This window comes from Phocoena phocoena, chromosome 12, assembly GCF_963924675.1.
Source record: "Phocoena phocoena chromosome 12, mPhoPho1.1, whole genome shotgun sequence".
NCBI classification, from domain to species: Eukaryota; Metazoa; Chordata; class Mammalia; order Artiodactyla; family Phocoenidae; genus Phocoena; species Phocoena phocoena.
In genome coordinates, this window is record NC_089230.1 from 14948402 (window position 1) to 14963836 (window position 15435).

Here is a 15435-nt window from a genome sequence, read left to right on the forward strand (position 1 = left end):
AATGAATCGTGGGAATCATGGCAGGGCAAGTACATTTTATTATAAGCCATTTTTATATTTACAATAATAATCTTATTCTGATTTTTAAAAACTCTGTTTCTCATTGTTCCTCTTACCTGTTAATTTTTTAAGTTAAGTCACCTGGTAATTATTAAAACAAAAGAAAAATTTCACCCATACTAAAATGTTAGTTACTAAAAAGGCAAAAAAAGCAACAAATAAGGGAATTCTCAAAAACTTTAGATTTTAATTATTTAAACAAAATCTGTCATATAGTCATTTCTTACTTTCATTTCTACACCTCTCTTTTGTCAAAGAGAAGAGACTGTAGCCCTCGCTAAAAAAAATCACCCACGTGCACTAAACTGTTTAGGCTGTATTCAGAGTCAGCTGGGGCCACTGAGGTCTGTGTGTGTGAACCCTGGCTCCACCTGTGAAAATACACGTTGCCCTTTCACTGACACGGGGGAGGCAGGGCGTGATGCAGGGGATGGGGCCTGGGAGCCATGGAAAGTTCCCATGAACCAGGATGGGCTGCGGGCGAGCATGTTTCAAAGCCGAGAGAGGTGAACAAAAGCAGGAAGAAAGGCAGTGAAAGAAAAATCGTCACTGAGAGTGAGAAGGAATTGATCAAATTCACTCAGAGTTTTCTATTTACTTTTCCCCCCAGAGTCCTCAGGAGGGACAGTCACAGAGTATGGATACGGCCATACAAATGTCTGTGGAAATAATACACTGGGATATGTGTTTATGGAAATGCATACATGCATGTTTACTGTCTAGATCTCCACCTGTCTATCCATCTATAGTTTCTCACTTCTACGCAGATAAGCCTTTTAAGTGCTTTGACGGAAACACTGTTTAAAAGGTATTAACGCCTCCATCACCTCCTAGCCTTTGCCAGTCCTAGGACGTGGCTGCCTGTGGAAAGCTAGTAGCGGAGCTAATGAGAAAAGTTTAAAGAGACAAGGTCACAGGCTCCAGCCCTGGGTGGGCGGCTGGCTTCACTCCCCTATACCCTGCAACCCTCATCCTGGCCATCTGTCTGAGAAGCACCTGGCACCAGTCTCCAGGGCGACAGGTGACAGGGTATGGCTGTATCAGCATAAACACACCGCTATACCTGGCACAGCCACTCCAGGGACTAGATGGGCAGCATTCAATTTTAATTTAAAATGAAATTAAAAGCCACACAGATTAATCACGAAAGCTGTATCAGAGCCCTGGTTTTTGAAATCCCAGTATGTGGTTTAAATAGAAAAATTCTTAGACCATCATTGTTGGACATTCGGACACAGACACAAATACACACTCAACTGATATTTATATGATGCAGTATACGGAGTTAATACTTTGTTTAAGAAATTCTATCACTAACCCAAAGACATAAAAATATCTATCGTGAGTTCAATATTTTATTTTATATGCAGAACATTTAGGAAAGTAATAACAGGAAATATCTTGGTTTCTGTGATGACAAAGCTGTGAATATTCTCCGTAATGGACTTTTTGAACATTTCATAAGATTAAAACTTCAGCTGCTATTTGCTGACCAGAGATCTAAAAGAGCATTACCCAAAGGACTTTCTGCAGGGCCCTGAACGTTCTGTACCTGCGCTATCTGATGGAGCAGCCGCCATCCACGGGGGGCTGCGCAGCGCTTAAAGTGCGGCTGGTGAAAATAAATAAAGAAGTAGAAATAGAACTAGTGTGACTGCAGAACTGAATTTTAAACTTTATTTAATTTAAACTAATTTAGACTGAGATAACCACACGTGGCCAGGAGCTCCCATATTGGACAAAAGACTGCAGCAAGTGGGTGTTTTCCTCAACACTGCATATGGTTAACCCGTGGTAAAACGTTAAGATCTCTTATTCTCTCTCTTCCACAGGGAAGTTCTCAAGCTTATATGTATACAAAAATCACCCAGGGTATCCAAGCCTTACCCGCCAGACATTCTAGAGTTCACTTTGTCTGGGGGAGAGCTTGGCATCAGCATCTTTAAATCTTTCCATGAGATTCTAACGTGCAGCCAGGGTTGAGAACTGCTGGTCTCCGGGCACCTTGCAGCAATGGAACCCTTGATAACCTCCTCTGGGACTAATAGTCAAGTGTGTTCAAACATGAGCACTAAAGCAGAATCTGTACATTAACCAGTGATTTTTAGATCATTTGTTGATTTAGGTTCCTACTGCCACTGATTAGCCAGGTTAATGTGGAATGAATATTTAGGACGCAGGTAGCAGAGTTCATACATGCAGGTATTTTAACGGAATGCTGTGTTCATTTTTCAAACAATGCCCATTGCCTGTGACATCAAAATGACGTCACAAATGTGAGCACAGTAAGAACTGCTTAGGGGCAGTCCAACCCAGTAATTCATTCAACTAACAAGAAACTAGCCTTTTAGAGTGGGATATGTATTAAAGGTGGGAGTAATTTTTAATCTAAGAAAGGTAATTATTTAAAACAGTAAGCTGATCATCCCTAATGATGATGATAATGTGTTCATTTTTCAGGGGGAAGTGTTATGATGAAGCAATGTCATGTCTCTTTATACATTTTTTCTCATTCATTTAGTTATTTATCTAACATGTATATATTTTTAGGAGCAATGGAGTAAAAACAATAAATATCCATTTAATTCTTCAGCAAGTGTTTACTGAGCACTTAATATGTGTGAGGAACTTTCTAGGAGCTGGCGATACGATGGTGAATAAGATGGAAAAAGTCCTGCTCTCATCCTGGTGGGAGGAGAAATACAGTAAACAAAAAAAGAAATAGGGGCTCTCAGATGATATCTTGTGCCATGTAGAAAATGACAAGAAGGTGGGTTTTGGGCTTGAACCACTGACCAGGTTTGGGGGATGGAACAAGTTGGGAGGAGGTAGGAGGTGGATAGGAATCAAAGATGCTTTTTTTATGCATAACTTTGAAATGCCTTTTACCCACCCTAGCAGCTCGTGGTAACCACACCTACAAGTCTGAAATGCTGAGGTCAGGAGGTTCAGAGCCAGAGTTCAAGGGTTATTACATGGCTGATACTGCAGGAAAGCGCAGCTGGAGAAGTGAGAAGAAGGCAGCGAAAGAGACGGAGGAGAGGCCACCGAGAAGGTCCAGGAAAGCAAGGCGTCAAAAGCAAGAGAGCAAGCGCCCGGAAGGAAAAGCATCGGCTGTGTCAGCCCCCACTGAGCAAGCCATATACAAAAAACGACCTTCTTAAAAAAGTGGAGCACAGCACACTTTCCTAGAAAACATTTCTCAGCATTACTCTGTGTGTGTATGTTTGAGTTTATTGAATACTCTGAATTTTGCTTGGAGAGAAAAAAGACAACAAACCTAAACTCCCCAAACTTAAGGATTATGAGAAGCTGAGTCAAAAAAAAAAAAAAAAAAAAAGCAACATAGAAAACATCATGTAAACGTGATAAACGTGGCTACACAAGTTACTGAGATATCAGACACTGAGTTTCTAAGTTTCTCCTCTGGCCAATTAGTACTTAATTAGCCAAGATATGATCATATCAAAGAACTTTGAGCTTTTGGGGGGATGACCAAGCAGTTATTCTGATGCTCCTCATGGGCTCATATTCGCTGGAAGTGCTCACGTGTGGGAACGCACAAGCAACCTAGTTAGTGCGACTCTGTCGACAATGTCTATGAAAAGAAAATCACTTACTTCTAGGGTCTGCATCAGATTTGGTTTTATCGCGTCTTTCATCAGAACAGTCAAAGCACCTGTCACCCCCTGAAGGAAAGGGAGAAAAAAGCCCACTTATTTAGATTATTGACAAAAGATCGTTCGCACAAGGGTCTCTCAGCCTTTTCTCACCAGCCTACCTCCTACGTGGGCAACCCCACCGGCCGCCGTCACCTCTGAGCTACAGGTGACACAGTGCTCTTGCCTCTGTCCATCTCTCCTCCACCTGAATGGATGCCAACCCTTCCAAGATGTGATGGGGAAGTAGTAGTCATCGCATTTTAAAAAAAAACCTCCTTTGACGGAAATAAGAGGCTTGCCATACCTTTCAATTTGCAACTATGCACATCATGTTTCATTACCAGAGATTACACTGTTGCCCTGAGAAATCAGGTGAAGAACAAAAACAAGGCTTGTTACACAGAGGGAACGAAGAAAGGGAAAGGGACGTGTCTAAAGGCACCCATTCTGGTTTCCCACCCTCTCTCGACCTCTCATCCCACAGATAACCGAAGGCACTCAGAACACTGTTGCATTGGAAAGGCTCCTCCTTTTCTGTCTCTCGTGCTATGTCTGCCTAGAATGGAGCTGATGCCACTTGTACATAGATTGTGGCTGCTTCCTTCCAATCCTATAATGCTTGAGTTGGGCTCTCTCGAAGCTCCCTATCCCATTCCTGGAAAAGAAGAGGTGGAGGAAGAGACACAGCAGGGATGAAGTCGGAGAGCTACTGGGGAAATTATTTGTGCCAAAGCAGGCCACAAAGGGAAGCTTTTTAAAAAAAAACTCCCTTCGCCTTTTCTAAAGACACTGGGCAAGTATCTTTCAACAGATTAGTCAGTTATGGGAAGGCCATAATACGAGCAAATGCATGTGAACACGGCCCTGAAAAAATAAATGTGGCATGCAACAGATCCTAACAGATAAGGTGGTAGAATCTAGAGACTCTTCAGCTCTCCAAGGTGCATTCGTTTATTACTTTCTCCTTCTACCTCCATCACCAACAACATTAAGTGTTTCTCTTATATGATCAGTTTCTATTTTTGTATTTTTATAATATTTAATCATTGAAGATTTCTTTAAAAATCAAATTTACTTTCTACTTTATTGCAGAAAACAAACCTTGCAAGAACTGTAACCTTCCTATTATAAATATATAAAGAAATCAGGTACCTTCTGCAAACAAGAAACACAAAAGAAAACTAAAAAGAGTTAACTTTGGGTTATTTTGGTCCAGATCCAAGAGTTTTATCACAAACCAAAGGAGTAACTTTAGGGAAATATTTGTGGATAAAGTTTCAAACTACTCCTGGCACATACTTATTGATACCTAAGGTTAAGAGGATACAGATAAATATTTATACAGAAACTATTATATGCAAGTTTAGAGACACATGTTGAGATGTCGATCATTTTTAAAAAGCAGTACTTTTACAGCAACCTGGGTTTGAGTTTTCTCTTTAAGCCTTATACTAAGCATTCCATGGGCTGCTGATATAAATGTATCTATTTAATCTACTTGACAAGACTCGAGTCACTCAGATTCATCTCTTCAAAAGAGCCAAAAGGTAACCAAGACATTTTGGCAAAGGTTTAAAATTATATCCCCAGGCCCTGGAATTAATAAAATATTAATTTGCCTGTCTCCTTTTCACAACTGGTTTTCAATCATCAGTGTGCATTTAAGATTCCATTATGGTAAGTGAAAGTAAGCTTAAATTTAGAGTAATGGCTGCCTACGTTGTACTAAGTACTATGTGCTTATAAACACGTACAAGCAAATGAAATAGCTACACCATTGATGGGGATTAACAGTAAAGTTGGTTATTAAAAAAAGGAAAAAAGAGGGCTTCCCTGGTGGCGCAGTGGTTGAGAGTCCGCCTGCCGATGCAGGGGACACGGGTTCGTGCCCCGGTCCGGAAAGATCCCACATGCCGCGGAGCGGCTGGGCCCGTGAGCCATGGCCGCTGAGCCTGCGCGTCCGGAGCCTGTGCTCCGCAACGCGAGAGGCCACAACAGTGAGAGGCCCGCGTACGGCGAAAAAAAAAAAAAGGAAAGAAGATTAGCACTCCAAATTACAAAAAGCACTAAGGAAGGTGGTGGTGTGCCGTGAAAGCTTTGTAAGAAGCATCATTCCACGCAACAGAAAGCTACATGAGTAAGAATGATTAAGGCGGAGCTCTGTTTTTATAATGTGAAACCCAAGTTGAAGGCACGAATTTAAACAACCAGGGTGCCCAGGGAGCAGGCTGGAGCCAAAAATGTGCCATTTTTAACTTAACCTTCCCTTCCATGAAGGTGGAGTCACTTTTTATTCCTTGGAAAGGTGATTTGCCCTCAATTTAAAGCCAGCATAGATCACACTTTTTTAAAAAAGCCACAGGCTGCAGGAGGATGACCGCACCCCAGGCAGAGCAGAGATCAGGATTGGAAAGGATCGTGAAAAGCTCACGAAATAGGTTTCATATGCTTTGGTTGCAGTCAGGCACAAGCATGTTATAAATGCCTGTGAGAACATGATGAAGCTGTAAGACAAACGGGATGGTGAGCAGGAAAACGTGTGCAGAAATTCTCTGAATTCCCATTATTACCCAGTGATGTAAGAGGAAGAAAACCTTCTCCTGATCACAAAAGAACAGGGGCAGCGAGCTCTCTGGAGCTTCTGAGATGGACGTACCAAATCACTTGTCGTCACGGGCTGCCCGTTTCTGTCACTGGCCACCACCATTCTGCCCAGTCGCTCCTTCATGTCCGTGAGGCTGTCAGTCAGAGCCAGCACTGCCATGACCTCACTGGCCACGGCGATGTCAAACTGCGCCTGAAAAGGCAAAGCCAAGGTACTGGTCAGCTGCAGCTCCACCTGGATGGCCATTTGCATGGGGATCTGTATTGCAGCAATTCCTGCAGGCCCAGGGTTTAACCCTCGATGGGCCGTTCTCAGAGGCACAAGTTTCCAGCACATGCCCGGTCCTGGGATCGGTGCTCCCTAGGGAGGCCACCCCTTCCTCCATTTGCTGTCTGAGCACAGCCTGGCTGGGCCCCCCATTACGGGAGCTCACGGGGCTATGAGATTTGCTTCTGTAGCATATTTCAGCCTCGGAATTATTAATGTGATGACGTGATGGACGCACGGCTCCACCAGTGGACTGTAAGTGCCATGAAGGCAGGGACCATTTGGGGAGGGATTGCTCCTGAGTCCCCAGCATGGAGGCCTGCGTGTGAAATGCGGGAGGCATTCAATGTGTATCAGCAAAATAAAGGAAGAGTCTGCTGCCTACCCCTGCTGTTATTTACGTGTGTCAAGGGGGATGCATGTGTCTGCCCAGCAAAGAGGTAAGCAGCAGATCGTGAAGAAAGAGGGTTCTGAGGCCAGTCTCCCAGACTTAGAGCTCAGCACAGCGGTGAGAAGACCCTCGACTTCTGTCATCCCCCCAGTCACAAGGTGGCATGGAATCAGCTCTGAGCTGTCCACGGAGGCTTGGCCACATCAGATCATGAATTGTCCAGCCATGAATGCTGGAGAGAGGCTACTTCCTGAGAAATGTCCCTGGCCTTCCTATTCCCGCTCCTGGCTCTGATTCCAAGCTGGACACAATCCAACAGGAACCAAAAGAGACACAAGGACCCCGCATATCCTCCCCCACCGAATTCAGCCACCAGACAAAACCGCTTCATTATACTCCTTCCCAAGGGGCATATGAGCCAGACAAGTTCAGTCTTACATAGAAAATGGCTGTGCCCTGGAGGGATCACCTCAGGAGATATTTTATTGTCCATTTCCGGCACCCACAAGAAAGGAAGTGAAGGAAAGAAGGAGCTTTCTGGCTACTTCCTGGTTGAGATTTCAGCAGTCACTGATTTACTGAAAACACATTACCTGAAAGGCAAATGCACCTATACTCAACTATTACATTCTCAATATAACCCATTCCAAATCTCAGTGGTCTTTCATTGTATGAAATTTAGGGTTTTCTACACCACCGTTCCATTAAAAACAGTACATATGAAAAGTAACTAAAAATGATGAGACTTTCTGCACAAAACCGGAGGCTAGAAATATTCTTAAAATATTAACTGTGTGGGCTTCCCTGGTGGCGCAGTGGTTGAGAATCCACCTGCCGATGCAGGGGACACGGGTTCGTGCCCCAGTCCGGGAAGATCCCACACGCCGCGGAGCAGCTGGGCCCGTAAGCCATGGCCGCTGAGCCTGCGCGTCCGGAGCCTGTGCTCCGCAATGGGAGAGCCCACAACAGTGAGAGGCCCGTGTACCACAAAAAAATAAAATAAAAAAAATAAACTGTGTAAGTGATAAGTGGAATATATAACACCCATAAGTTCTTCATTTGTAATCGTTACAATTTCAAAATTTTGCATCTCTAGCAACATCAAAATGAAACAAGGATCAATATAAATATAGTTACTCATTTTATGCCTGAATGGTACAGCTAACAGAGGGCTGCTCGCTTTTGTTTTGCAAATAAAATATTTCTAAATCACATAAAGGTGTAGATGAGATTATTCTTATTGTTTATCACAGATTTAGACAAAAGACAAAAGCCATGTTGACAAGGATGCGAATCCCCTTTGACTCTGCAAGTATGGATCTGTTTATCATGTGTATGTTACAGCTTATTTATGATAGCCCAACACTGCAAACACCCTAAGTGTCCATTAACAGCGAAATGGTTGTATCTATTATGGTACATCTACAAGATGTGGTATTATATAGGCATTAAAGAAATGATGATATAGGGAATTCCCTGGCGGTACAGTGATTTGGACTCCGCACTTTCACTGCCAAGGGCCCGGGTTCGATTCCTAAGATCTCACAAGCCGTGTGGTCCCACAAGCCAAAAAAGATGATATAGATCTACATTTACTGCCATAAAAAGATGTTCTCAATAGTTTTAAGATTAAAAAAAGCAGTTAAACCTCTTAGATATAATCCCTTCTTACTTAATAATATGTATGCATAAAGCAATATAGAACATAACCTTGGACAAGTCACTTAACACAATATGGCAACTTTTCTCATTTGCAAACCAGATTTACAAACTAAATGTGCTCACGTATGTAATGGGCCTACCAATAAAAGGCACAAAATAGGCATTCAGATCACAGCAATTGTTAATCCTGCATCTCTCTAGTGCCAAGATAGAGTACAAAAATACGCAGAGAAAATGTGAAGGAACTTCCTTACTATTCCTCTTCTGAAATCAGAAGTCAGTGATTTCAGAAGGTGAACAGCTTTCCAGCATCCATGTTATGTGTTTTTACACATATAAACACGTATGCTGGCTTTTTCTTAACATAAACTGGATTACGCTATATTCATTTTAGTCCAAATTCTCTTAACGTGTGTTCTTTTTCTTTTCCAAGATTTGATTTTATTATTTTTTTGAATTTTATTTTATTTTTTACACAGCAGGTTCTTATTAGTTATCTATTTTATGCATATCAGTGTATACATGTCAATCCCAATCTCCCAGTTCATCCCATCACCCCCACCACCACCACCACTTTCCCCACTTGGTGTCCATACGTTTGTATGGACAAACCTTCGATTTCACAATCTGTATGAGAGCTCTAAGTCACTCCCCCGATATACACTTTATCATTTTCAACGGCTACCTGTTTCTGTTGTGCAAAAGGATACACCAAATATATGTAATCACCCCTAACGATGAACACTGGATTGCTTCCAATGTTCACCATTACAAAAAATGCTGCAATTAGTATCCTATATATAGATTTTTTTTTTGTACCTGAGTAAATATTCCCCCCTTTTTAAGAAAAATCTCTAGTCCTGAAGTTAGAACTGTTCTGACATTTCAAATTTTAAATACTGACAAACTATCATCCAAAAGGCTTTACAATTTATATTCTCACTAATACTGTATAAAAGTCTCTATTTCTTTGCATCCTCACTAACGGTTAATATTAATTTATTTATGTTTTAATGAGCTCATAGATAAGTCTTATTATCTTCTACTTATCCTATTCATTTCTTTAGTATAGATTTATTGAACACCTACTACTCCTATGTAACAAAGTCCTATGCACTGAGAATATAGCAGTGAACAAAACATACCAAAACCCCTGCCCTTATGAAACTCACATCTTAGTGGGGGAAGGCAGAAAATAAACAAATAAGTAAGGATAGCAGGGGAAGAAAGAGGGAGTTTGGGGACAGGCAGGTGCAGTTTTAAAGAAGGTGACCAGTGAAGGCCTTACTGAGAGCAGTATTTGAGTATTAATTTATGGAAATTCTTTTTATGCTTGGCACTTTAACCCGTTGTTATATTTATACTGCGAATAACCTCTCCCAGACTCTTACTGGTCTTTTGCTGATTTGGTAAATCATTTTTCCATATGGAAGATTTTAATTTTTATTTATGTCAAAATTATCTATTCGTTAGAGTTTCTGCTTTTTATGTCAGTGCCAATTCTACTAGGCCAAACTACTGTGTTTGACTTATGCCAGCTTATTTTGTATTTTCTGTTCCAAATTTTTTTTTCTTTCTACTCAAGGATTCTAGATTGAAAATCCTGTTCCTTCAGAACTCCAAATCGGTTTTCCCAGTGTCACCTTGCATTCAGTGCTGTCAATGAGAAGTCTGATGACAATCTGAATCTCACTCCTTTGTGACTCGTCAAGACTTTTTTCCTCTCTGGCAGCTCTTTGGAATTCTTTTTTTTACCCTTAGCGTTGTGAAATTTCAACATTATGTGTCTGGGTGTAAGTCTACTTCATGTATGCCGCTCAGCACTTGTTAAGTCTTTTAATATGAAAATTCTAAATTTTCCTTAAAGTCAATAAATTCCCTTTTTATTATTTCCTCAAATACATTCTTCCCTACATTCTCTGTTACTTTCACCGGTAACTTGAGATGAGTATTAGAACTTCTCGGTGTGTCTCGTATGTCTCTTGATTTTTCCTTTATATTTTCTATGGTTTTCCTTTTGATAGTATGTTCTGAGAGAGTTTCTTAGATTGAACTTTCCTCTCTCATTCAGTTAACCCTATTCTTATTCAATCTACTAACTGGATTTTTACTTTGACACTACAGTTTTATTTCCAAGATTTTAACCCATTTTTTTTCCACAACAGCTAATTCTCAATCCTTGTAGGACAGTTCCCTTAAGCCTCTGAGAATACTGATGGTAATCTCCTCAAAGTCCCCCCCCACCCCGCCACCATCTGATCTGCAATCTTGTCTAGGGCACCTAAGCTTCTCTTTACTGCGTCTGGTGTCCATGTTCATGATATGTGCTTTCCTTCAATACAGACGATTCCTGGCTTTGATGCTCCCTTTTCCTTGTCTGGGGACCTGATTTCTGACAACCTCACCCTGTCTCTAGACATTCAAGAGAGTAGGACATAGGACATGCTGCTCCTTGGCTTCCCGTCCTGCAGTCTCTCACAGGATTAGTCCTGAGGTTGCCCACTGTGCAAATGACAGACGGCTGCCCTCTCCTAAGTGTCACAATATACTGCTTTTCCTTGCAGCAGATGCTTTTCACTGCCAGCCAGGAAGCACGGTACACAAGCGAATCTGTGACTTTGATGTGAGCCGCCCCCCACGGCTGGGCCCCAAGGCTGAGACCAATGTACCACTGGCTGTATCTCAACACAGGTGTCCCAGGAAGCTGCCTGCCTGTGCACCAGTTTTTTTGGGAGCTGTCCCCATCCCTCTCCTGTATCTGAGAAGTAGGGTATCTAATGCCTTTGAATTTAGCGACCCCCTCCAATACTTCCACCATATCTTGGTTTGTGCTTTTTCTCCACCCATCCAATTCCATCTTCCTATCTTTCAGAAGCTTCCCCAAAGAGTATGGCCATGACTCTGGTTTTCTAGCAAGGATACTGACTATTTGAAATCTGTCTGTGTGTGCAAGTTTCAGGATTTGGAGGAGGGATGGAATAGCGGCTTAGCTTGTCTTCTCGATTCAATCCTCATATTCACTTTTTAAAATTTAATTTTTTTAAGTTGAAGTATAGTTGATTTACAATGTTGTGTGATTCAGTTTTGGGTTCGTACTATTTTATATCTAACGTATAAAATACGTTAGAATGTTTATTCAAGGGACACCCTGAATGGCTCTTACCAGAAACACAACTAAAATCACACAGAAAAAGGATGGCAAAATAATACTGGAGACTTTCTGTCTCCTGATGATTTCCCAGTCCTGCTGAGGGACTGGAAGAAATGCCTTGACTCATCAGGGGCCCACTGGTTACTGTGGGTGGAAGAACAAGAAGAGAAATGTGGAGAACCAGCTTCTGGGCCGCTTTAAGTGCAAGAGCAGAGTCCTCCCTGGAGAAAACACCACCTACCTGCCGAGAAAAGCCCTTCTCTGTGTTTCCCTGCCCGATGGTTATTTTTCGTAGAAATCGGTCATTTGTATCCATGACTGGAAGAGAAGAGAACAGAGCATCAACGAGCAGGGACTGGCTGCCCAGTGTGTGTCTGGCATTATTCTGGGCGTTGCAGAGGCAGCAGAGAGCAAGAGCTAAGGTTTGGCTTCCCTGAGCTGATGATCCCGTGGGAGGATCACAGAAAGGGGTCAAATAAACTAGGGATCACCCAGCTAGGAAACCAAGGAGGGGATACGACGGCGTGTGTCGGGAAGGGGTCTGGGGTGGGGTGCCGTTTTGAACAGGCAGTAAGGAAAAGCATTTCTGAAGGAGTGTCCTTTTTACACTGAAACCTGAGGCACAAGAAGAAGCCAGTTAAGTCTCTCTGAAGGTTAAACATTGAACGAACATCTGACCCACCACTTCCAGGTATGTATCCAACAGAACTGGAAGCGGCTATTGCATACCCATGATCACAGCAGCATTATTCACAACAGCCAAGAGGTGGAAACAGCAAAGTGTCCGCTGACCAAAGAATAGATAAACAAAATGTAGACATACAATGGAATGTTATATAGCCATAAAATGAGTGAACGTTTGATATATTATGATACAACATGGGCGGACGGTGAAAACATTATGCATGATCAAATAAACCAGGTACGGTATGATTCCACTTGTATGGGGGTCTTAGAATAGGCAAATTTATAGAGACAGAGAGTAGAATGGTGACTACCAGGGGCTGAGGGGAGGTGAGGACTTATTATTGAGGGAGTGTTGAGGATGATGAAAAGGTTTGGGGTGTAGTTAGTGGGGATGGTGTAACCATCCCAAGCCTTGGCCTATATGCCATTCGTGGTATATATTTAACGCCATGAATCGCACACTTATGAATGATTAAGACGATATGCTTTGTATATTTTACCATATAAAAAACCCCCAAATAAATAAAGTAGTATATGTGGGGGGAGGAGTCAATGATGATGCGAGTGAGTATCAATTCTCTTTACTCTCTTCACTGGCCTGTATGAACTGCACCGATTTATATTTTGTTTGTGAAAACCGCATCTACCATGCCAGAAAGTAAAGCCAGAAGGACACAGACTTCACTAATAATTTATACTGCATCAAACAGCAAGCCGTCCACACTGACAACTTAGATCCAATTGACTAAATGTTTAATATGGCTCTGACCGAAACGGTGGCGGGAATTGTGTATTTGGGGACTACAAGCATCTCTGCAGGATGAAATTGTGAACGTTTTCTTCCACACACAAGGCACGGACAGACCTGCCAGCCTCGCCCGCCTCTGCTGCTCCCTGACTCGCCGCCGGCCTCTTTCTCTACATACAGTACTCTTCTCTCGGGACTTCCCTGAGGGCGCAGTGGTTAAGAATCTGCCTGCCAATGTAGGGGACACGGGTTCGATCCCTGGTCTGGGAAGATCCCACATGCCGCGGAGCAACTAAGCCCGGGGGCCGACACAACTACTGAGCCCACATGCCACAACTACTGAAGCCCGTGCGCCTAGAGCCTGTGCTCTGCAACAAGAGAAGCCACCGCAATGAGAAGCCTGCGCGCCGCAACTAGAGAAAGCCCACACACAGCAACGAAGACCCAACGCAGCCAAAGAAAACTCCCCAAATCAAAAACAAACAAACCCTCCCCTTTCTCACACATACATATATACATTCATATTACCGCACACTCATATGGGCACCCAGGCAACCCTCCTCAAGCACAGAGAAACCTCTCTATGACTTTAAGGCATAAGCAGAGGGCATACAGAGAAAGGAAAGCCTCTCACTATTATCACTAGCTAGTACTTTATTCCCAAGACCAATGGTGCAGAATCATATAAAGTAAAAATAATTCCTACTCTCATGTGTAGTATACACAGTCTTAATGTGATCTTTTTATTGGTATTTCAGCTGGTTTTTATTTAGCAAAGAACACACAAACAAGAACCGCCCCCCCCCAAAAAAAACTTAGTAAGATCCGCTATAATCAGCAGCATCAGAAGGCCACCTGTGCGTTTATCAGCGCACCCCTGGCAGAACAGGGCGTCTCACCAGGCTTTTGATGTCCATGGAAAGACGTGTGAAATGACAGTGATACATGAAAGAAATGTGAAGATGAAATTCTGATACACAAGAAAGATGGATAACAGAAAGTAATGCTAAGTTAGTATACGGAATTCCTGCCCTCTAAGTGACAGAGGTGAAGATGGAATGAGAAACATACTTATTCATTTCAGGGCTATTTACTGAGGGCCAATTTTGTGGCAGGTCCTGTGAGAGCTGTACAGGGATACAAAGATGGACAAGACATCATTCTCTTGTGGAAGGCACTCACTGGCAAGGGGAGAGATGGAGAGTGCAGGTAGGCGTGGAGGGGGGACCCCGCAGAGGGGAGAGATCTGGTTTTTCACTCTTTGCCCTAGACGGTCCCTTTAGGACTACACCGCTCTGTTTTGAGGAGCATCCAGAGTGTTCCTAGTGGCTTGTTAAAACAACCAGCACCAGCTCAGGGACTGGGAAATACAGGGTACGACATCGAGGCTAGGCCCACTACTTTGGCTTTGGCAGAAGTGTACTGATTCCCTGCAAGGCTGTAGGGGACTGCTGGGAACTAGTAACTGGATATCAGTTCCCTGGAGACTGAGGCTTCTTGGTCTTCAGTCTAAGGGCCTGTGAGGCCCCAGGGGTTCTGATACTCAGAAAAGCAGGGTTCACATCCTTCGAGGAACAATAAAATGACTTGATGTCCACTGTTTCTTCTGCTTATACTATGTGTTTCTGGAATAGTCTATCGACTCCCAGTTCCACCCTGTTACCATGCACTTATGAGGCCTTCAAGTTAGTGACGGGAAGCATAGGAGAAAACAACCACGAGTTAAATTTCTTACAAAGGATAAAAGGGGAGAGGCGAGCATTCAATATGCGACATCTATGGTCTCAGAAGAGTTTTTTAGCCCCATGTGGTCACTGAGTGTCCCCTCTGTAGTTATCAAATTATAAAAGCATCTAATCTCACCCAAAGGCCATACTCTTTCTAGTTCTAAGCCAATACTGTCTTTTAAAAAAAGAACAACAACAAAGAAACCTTACTTTTTATTTATTTATTTATTTATTTATTTTGCGGTACGCGGGCCTCTCACTGCTGTGGCCTCTCCCGCCGCGGAGCACAGGCTCTGGACGCGCAGGCTCAGCGGCTATGGCTCACGGGCCCAGCCGCTCCGCGGCATGTGGGATCTTCCCGGACCGGGGCACGAACCCGTGTCCCCTGCATCGGCAGGCGGACTCCCAACCACAGCGCCACCAGGGAAGCCCCAAAACCTTACTATTAAATGACCTCAATCTATTTGATGGAGAG

At 43.0% G+C, this 15435-nt stretch overlaps 1 protein-coding gene across 1 annotated transcript in view; it reads right to left on the reverse strand.

The window, feature by feature from the left end:
• Positions 1-15435, reverse strand: part of MTHFD1L (methylenetetrahydrofolate dehydrogenase (NADP+ dependent) 1 like) — a 195346-nt gene that overhangs the window by 114449 nt on the left and 65462 nt on the right. The window contains exons 17-19 of the mRNA XM_065889148.1: positions 12040-12116; positions 6379-6519; positions 3681-3749 (exon numbers count right to left, since the gene is read on the reverse strand). Of these exons, the coding sequence (XP_065745220.1) occupies positions 3681-3749; positions 6379-6519; positions 12040-12116 (287 nt within the window). The remainder of the gene's footprint in view (positions 1-3680; positions 3750-6378; positions 6520-12039; positions 12117-15435) is intronic.